The 7,172-nt window shown below is 42.6% G+C and overlaps 1 protein-coding gene across 1 annotated transcript in view; it reads right to left on the bottom strand.

The window, feature by feature from the left end:
* IFNAR1 (interferon (alpha, beta and omega) receptor 1) overlaps positions 1-6,998 on the bottom strand; it is a 12,303-nt gene extending 5,305 nt beyond the window's left edge. The window contains exons 1-3 of the mRNA XM_011999113.1: positions 6,888-6,998; positions 2,834-3,033; positions 2,577-2,731 (exon numbers count right to left, since the gene is read on the bottom strand). Of these exons, the coding sequence (XP_011854503.1) occupies positions 2,577-2,731; positions 2,834-3,033; positions 6,888-6,913 (381 nt within the window). The 5' untranslated portion in view covers positions 6,914-6,998. The remainder of the gene's footprint in view (positions 1-2,576; positions 2,732-2,833; positions 3,034-6,887) is intronic.
* Positions 6,999-7,172: the final 174 nt, after the last annotated feature.

Below are 7,172 nucleotides of genomic sequence, written 5' to 3'. Positions count from 1 at the left end.
TGGGCAACATGGTAAAACCCCATCTCCAGCAAAAATACAAAAAAATTAGCTGGGCATGGTGGCATGTGCCTGTAGTCCCAGCTACTTGGGAAGCTGAGGTGGAAGAATCGCTTAAGCCCAGGAAGTCGAGGCTGCAGTGAGCTGATATCACATGAGTGCACTCCAGCCTGGGTGACAGAATGAGACCCTGTCTCAAAAAAAAAAAAAAAAAAAAAAAAGATATAACAAAACTGCCTTAACATTCAGTGGCTCACAACATGATTATGTAGTTTCTCACTCGCAAGTCTACAGACTGGCTGGGGAGCTCCCATGGAGGCTGTGCATCGCATCGGGTTTAGGTCAGCTCCAACAGCCTTTAATCCTCCTTGGACCAGAGACTATGTGGAATACGCTTTCTCCCTGGCAAACAGGAGCAGCGCAAGAGCCAAGCCAAACCCTGCAAGCACACTTAAGGCCTCTGCTCTCAGCACATCTACTCGGGCTCCAGCATCTACAGTCTGGTGATGCCGGGATGAAGGCACCATCCCAAGTACTTGCCAAACAGCAATTTAACCAATCACATCATTTGGCAGCATTGTTTTGAAGAATGATTCAGACAATTCATGTGCAATACTTAGCATAGTACCTTACATATAAGTATTCAATAAGAGTTTCTATAATAATAATTACTGATATATGATCCAGTATAGGATAAGATGGCAACTACAATCTACTGAATCTCTACTACTTGTCCAGCCATGTGCTAGGTATTTGCTATCTGTTACTTCCTTTTAAACCTTATAAACATCCTTTTGAAAAATTTAGTTGTTATGATTACCACCACTTCAGAGAAGAGGAAGCAAAGTCTCCAAGAGATAAAGCACCTTGAGTAACGTTACACAATTTAGTAGTGTGAGATAGAAATTTAGGTTTGTCTGATCTACAGACATCTGAAAACTGACCATAATTCTCAATGGGCTACATTATGCTATGGTTACAGTGTTGTTAGACAGTGAAAAAGGGAAGCAGCCAAATCAATGGAATTTGCTTAGATTTCCAATAGAAAATGAAGCAAAGTGAAAGAATTCACCAGCCTGCCTGGACAGGAGTTTTAAAGGTAGATCCTTGACTAACACTCCACAAGGAAGAAGTGATCTGGGAAACATGTATATTATCTGATGGTGTATATTATCTTTGTCAGTGGTACCTGAATTTTAGGGTTTAGACCAGTGTTTGTCAACCCTTTTTTCATTACTTTTTGGGCAATTTTTTTCTAATCCTTCCCCCATCATAAAATTAAAGACTAAGGAATAACATTTTGTTGGGCAAAGCTGAACTTTGGAAGAATGTTTTCCAACGGTTTTGGAGGAATAAAAACAACTGTACTATCGATTCTTTTGTCCCATGAGAATCAATTTTTGTCCCCTTGGAGGAGCCACCAGAGGACATCTGACAATATTTGGAGATATTTTTGGTTGTCACAACTAGGAAGGAACACTACTGGCATCTAGTAGGCAGAAGACAGAATGCTGCCAGGCATCTTGCACTGCACAGGTCAGTCCCCTCTGCCCCGCAAGGAACTATCCAGCCCAAACGTCAGTAGTGCTAAGAAACCCGGGTTTAGATGAATACATAGGAATCATGTTAAAAAAATGCAAATTCATGAGCTCCATCCCCAGAGATAATGATTCAGTAACAACAGGCTCAGGAATCTGTATTACCCGGGTTTAGATGAATACATAGGAATCATGTTAAAAAAATGCAAATTCATGAGCTCCATCCCCAGAGATAATGATTCAGTAACAACAGGCTCAGGAATCTGTATTTTAAAAGTAAACTGGGCCCAGATGTAGCTCACCCATAACTCTATAGTACAAAACATGAAAAATGCTCATGTTCTTCATTCTGTAAATATCTGAGTTAATCACTCCTTATTTCTTTTTTGAGATGGAGTCTTGCTCAGTTGCCCAGGCTGTAGTGCAGTGGCGCGATCTCGGCTCACTGCAAGCTCTGCCTTAGCCTCCCAAGCAGCTGGGACTACAGGCGCCCGCCGCCATGCCCAGCTAATTTTTTGCATTTTTAGTAGAGATGGGGTTTCACGTGTTAGCCAGGATGGTCTCGATCCCCTGACCTCGTGATCCGCCCGCCTCAGCCTCCCAAAGTGCTGGGATTACAGGCGTGAGCTACCGCGCCCGGCCTTTTTTTTTTTTTTTTTTTTAAGACAGGCTGTCAGTCACTCTGTCACCCAGGCTGGAGTGCAGTGGCATGATCATGGCTCATTGTAAGCTTGACCTCTGAAGCTCAAGCGATCCTCCCACCCCAAGTAGCTGGGAATATTAGGTGCACGCCATCACACCAGGCTAATTTTTAAAAATTTTTATTTGAGACAGGGTCTCCCTATTTTGCCCAGGCTGGTCTCAAACCCTTGGGCTCAAGTGATCCTCTCGCCTCGGCCTCCTGAAGTGCTGGGATTACAGGCCACTGCACTCAGCCCACATAAAAGTTTAAAAATTTCCCCCAAATTTTAAATTCAAGCTTTATTTACCTAAATCACAGTTATAACTCTAAGCTACAAAATTATACTATAGTCTTTTTACCTCAGCCTTTGAAGTGTTTTCCCAAAAAAGAATTTCATAAATCAGTGGATAATCCTGGATCACAGGCTTGTTTTCAGACCATTTTGGAGCACCGATAGAGATATGTAATGAATCACTCAGGGATCTAATGTTAAAGACTGGAGGAAGCAGGGAAGCTAGAAAAATTTGTAAAGAAATAATGTTCAATTAGAAAAACAATTTTAAGAACTTGTACCAAATCAGAGAATTACAATCTCCAGTAAAAACTACTGCCTTACCTTGTATTTCAGTATCAAACTTTATCTCTTCAGACCAAAAAGACGTGTTATTTCCATCAGATGCTTGTACGCGGAAAAGGTAAATTCCTTTTTGGAAAGTGTTTTGAGGAAAGACACACTGGGTAGTTGTGACATTTTCACAGTCAGGTATTTGTTTCCATTTATACAAATGGTTTCCAGGTTTCCTTTTTAAAAAGGCACTTTTAAGACAAACAATTTTTAAACTCAACCACACATTAATTCAATAGATATTTATTAAGTATGTGCAATATGCCAGACACTGTGTTGGGGGCTCAGGTTACAGAAATAAATAGTAGCCACCCTCAGGAAACTCACAAACAATGGCGGAGATATGCATCTAACATAAAAGAAAGCCAAACATTGTTCCACACTGTGATCACGCTGTGCTCTGCTGCAGGTGGCTTATGTCAATGTGCAAGAACATCTGTTAGTTAGAATTTCCAGGACTGCTGCAAGCTGGTTTTTTTGGTTTTTTTTTTGAGACCGAGTCTCGCTCTGTCACCCAGGCTGGAGTGGAGTGGTAGGATCTTGACTCACTGCAACCTCCGCCTCCTGGGTTCAAGCAATTCTCCTGCCTCTGTCCCCCTGAGTAGCTGGGATTACAGGCGCACGCCACCAGGCCTGCCTAATTTTTGTATTTTTAGTAGAGACGGGGTTTCGCCATGTTGGCCAGGCTGGTCTCGAACTCCTGACCTCAGGTGATCCACCTACCTCGGCCTCCCAAAGTGCAAACTGGTTTTTAAACAAAAACCATTATTAAAAATTAAGTTATAAAAATTTGCAAATCAAAATTGTTTTAAAGACAGAGGTGATAAATAAATTCATCTTGTCCTAACTATTTTACTACATTTTATTGTCTAAGCTCTTGGGGCTATCTTTATCTATTGTAGCTATACGACAGTGGTGTGCTACTGTGCATATCTTCCCAACTCCATGTTCAGGGACATCAGGCTGGTGGCTTGAAAGTAGCCACGGTGGGAATATTTATATCACGAAAATCAGCAAACACTACAAAATAGGACTTTTTCTTTCTGGAAAGCCAGTTGCTAAACATGCGCCAGCATACCAGAGGATAAGTACCAAAATAGAGACACACTGCAGGGTTATGAGAGCAAGTATAAGTACGAGACTAAAGAGGTTCAGTAACTTGCCCAGGAACCAGGAGCTAAAAGCACCTCAGTTCAAGCCCAGAACTCTAACAGCCTCCTGACTGGTCTCCTTGTCTCTCTCTAGTGTCTTCTTCTTAGTCCACTCTCCCATATACCACATTGCCATGCACACCTTCCTCAAATCCAGAGCGCAGGTTACCCATCACCCCAACACCAAATCCCCAAAAGCCTGCAGGACAACCTGAGGTTGACCCTAATCTTGTCCCATTCTACTTATTCAGCTTTCTTCCTGTTGCAACCTGGTGTCCAAATGTTCTGCTACTCTAGAAGGACATCCTTCCCACTGAAGAAGGAAAAATTCCGAGATGGCCCCCAAGATTCCTGCCCCCTGGTGTACACATCCTGTATAATCCCCTCCTCTTGACTGTGGGCAGGACCTGTGAATACGATGGAGGCCCTCCTCTCATAATGAGGTTACATTGAGTGGCAGAAGAAAAGCCATTTCACAGATGTAATTCAGGTCCCAAATCAGTTGAATCAAACGAGAGACTATACTGGGTGGGCCTGACCTAATGAGATGAGCCCCTTCAAAGAGGATTTAGCCAGGCGCGGCGGCTCACACCTCTGATCCCAGCACTTTGGGAGGCTGAGGTGGGCGCGGCGGCTCACACCTCTGATCCCAGCACTTTGGGAGGCTGAGGTGGGCGTGGCGGCTCACACCTCTGATCCCGGCACTTTGGGAGGCTGAGGTGGGCGGATCACTCGAGGCCAGGAGTTTTCAAACAGCCTGGCCAACATAGAGAAACCCTGTCACTACTAAAGATACAAAAAAACTGGCTGAGCGCGGTGCCTCATGCCTGTAATCCCAGAATTTTGGGGGACTGAGGCGGGTGGATCACCTGAAGTCAGGAGTTCGAGACCACCCTGGACAACATGGTAAAACCCCGTTTCTACTAAAACTACAAAAATTAGCTGGGTGTGGTGGCGCACACCTGTAGTCCCAGCTACTCGGGAGGCTGAGGCAGACAGAAGAATCACTTGAACCCAGGAGGCGGAGGTTGCAGGGAGCTGAGATTGTGCCCCTGCATTCCAGTCTGGAAGACAAGGTGAGACTCCCTCTCAAAAAAAAAAAAAAAAAAAGGATCTAGAGGTCAGACTCTCCCTCCCTGATAGTCTCTTACGAAGTGAGCCACTATGAGTTCTAGAAATAAATTCTGCCAACAACATGTGAGCTTGGGAGCAGCCCCCGAGTCTTGTATGACTGACTGACTCCTTGACTCCTTGACTGCTTAGCAGAAGACCCAGCTAAGCCACGCTTGGACTCCTGAGTCACAGAAACTTTGAGACAATAAATAGCTGTTTAAGTTGCTAAGTCTGTGGTAATTTGTTACAGAAACAGAAAACATCTAATACTTGTCTATTTGAAAAAAATCGGAATTAACAATCAAGGCCTTGTTCCTACCTCATCTCTTTTCTTATGGCTTCTTTGGTCTCTTCAGCCCCTATTCACCTTTACATTTTCAATTTCTGCAACCCTTATAATTTGTATACCACTCTTTAGTCTGAAACCATACAACACTTTGCAATGTCCGCTAACTGCTTTCGATTTCTAGAACCATGTGTGATTCTGTTGACTCTTTCCATTTCTTCAGTGCTTTGTACAATATGCTAAGTGCCCCAAAGCAGCTTAGAGATCAGCCATCAGAAATACCGCTCATTATCTATTTGGTGACCCTATTATTTATTCACTTCTGAAAGTTAGGTATACACAAAAGATTACTGAACAGTCTCCTGATTGGTTTGTGAGGTTATATATGCACTGTGGGACACATATGCACATAAATGCATTTCCATTCTACTGGTCACCCTTGGTTCAAAATGAACACTAAAAGAGAGAGAGAAATTGATCATAGCAGTACTAACACTTCCCTTCTCCCTCATTTTTTTTGTTTCTTTCTAGTTTCTTCTGACTTTTCCTTTCCTGTCTTAGCTATACTTGCCTTTGCTCTCTACTCCTCTGCCACCAATGTATATCTTTCTTTCCATTTCTTTTCTCCCCATAACCCACTTTTCCTTCTACTTAATTTTCCTCTTCTCTTTTTTCTCTCTATTCATCTCCTACAATCTTCCAATCAGTATAAACTACATGCAGTTCTCTTTTATCAGTTTTGTTAAAATTTTAATGTTTAGAGATGGGGGTCTCACTATGTTGCCCAGGCTGCAGTGCAGCGGCTACTTGCAGGTGTGATCATAGCACACTGCAGCCTCAATTCCTGGCCTCAAGTAATCCTCCTGCCTCAGCCCACTGAGTAGCTGGGACTATAGGCATGCGCCACTGCACCAGGCCAGTTCTCTTTCATTTATGCAGTGCCTAGACTTCATCTGTGTTTAGCTAGCCTCTGCTCAACCACATAGAACACAGTTTTTTCCAACTTTCTTTCCCACCGAAGTAACTACTACAAAATTTTGTCAAAACCACCGAAGTAATAAAGAAATGAGGAAGGCTAATTTTTTGGATTGAACAAGTGAGTGGACTGAGATCATTTTAAGGACTCATGGAAGAAGAGAGTTCTTAAGAAAAACATCAGGGTCAAGTGTCAAGTGTTCCAGATTGCGGAAATAACACACCCAACTAGTCACATTTTTGTTTTTTTCTTAAGCCAGTAAGAACCCCAGATATTAGAATCCATCTATTTTACAAGTGAAGAAATTGAGGCCCATGGAGGTTAAGCGATTAGCTCAATGTCATCCAGTTAGTTACTGGCTGAACTGGGGTTAGAAATGAGATTTCTCATGTTTCCAATATATCGTACCCACCTCCCAGTCGGTCATTCTGTGTGCAAGGACCTGGTGACTGAAGCAGAGTGAAAAGAAGCATAATCAAAACAAACTGGGCAAAAGGAAATTTATAGAATAGAACTTACGGGAGCCACTGAACTTGAAAGCTCATGTTTGCATACGTATAATCCCACTTAAGAATATAGTTCTGATTTTGAACAATGACTTCTACATTTTCTGGTGGAGGTAGTTCATTTTCAACTAGAAGCCAAAGAACAGATTAAAAAAAAGCATACGTTTTTACTCAAGTGAGATAACTGGCAAGAAGATAAAGGCTCACATTTTATCATTATAAGGTAATAGTTAAGGACGGTTTGTATTCACACTGTGTAATACTATGCAGCCATTTGAAAGACGACAGGCCAGGCGCA

Source organism: Mandrillus leucophaeus, unplaced genomic scaffold (genome assembly GCF_000951045.1).
Source record: "Mandrillus leucophaeus isolate KB7577 unplaced genomic scaffold, Mleu.le_1.0 Scaffold582, whole genome shotgun sequence".
Lineage (NCBI taxonomy): Eukaryota > Metazoa > Chordata > Mammalia > Primates > Cercopithecidae > Mandrillus > Mandrillus leucophaeus.
The sequence above is the reverse complement of the archived record's forward strand: the minus strand, read 5'-3'. Positions and strand labels throughout refer to the sequence as shown.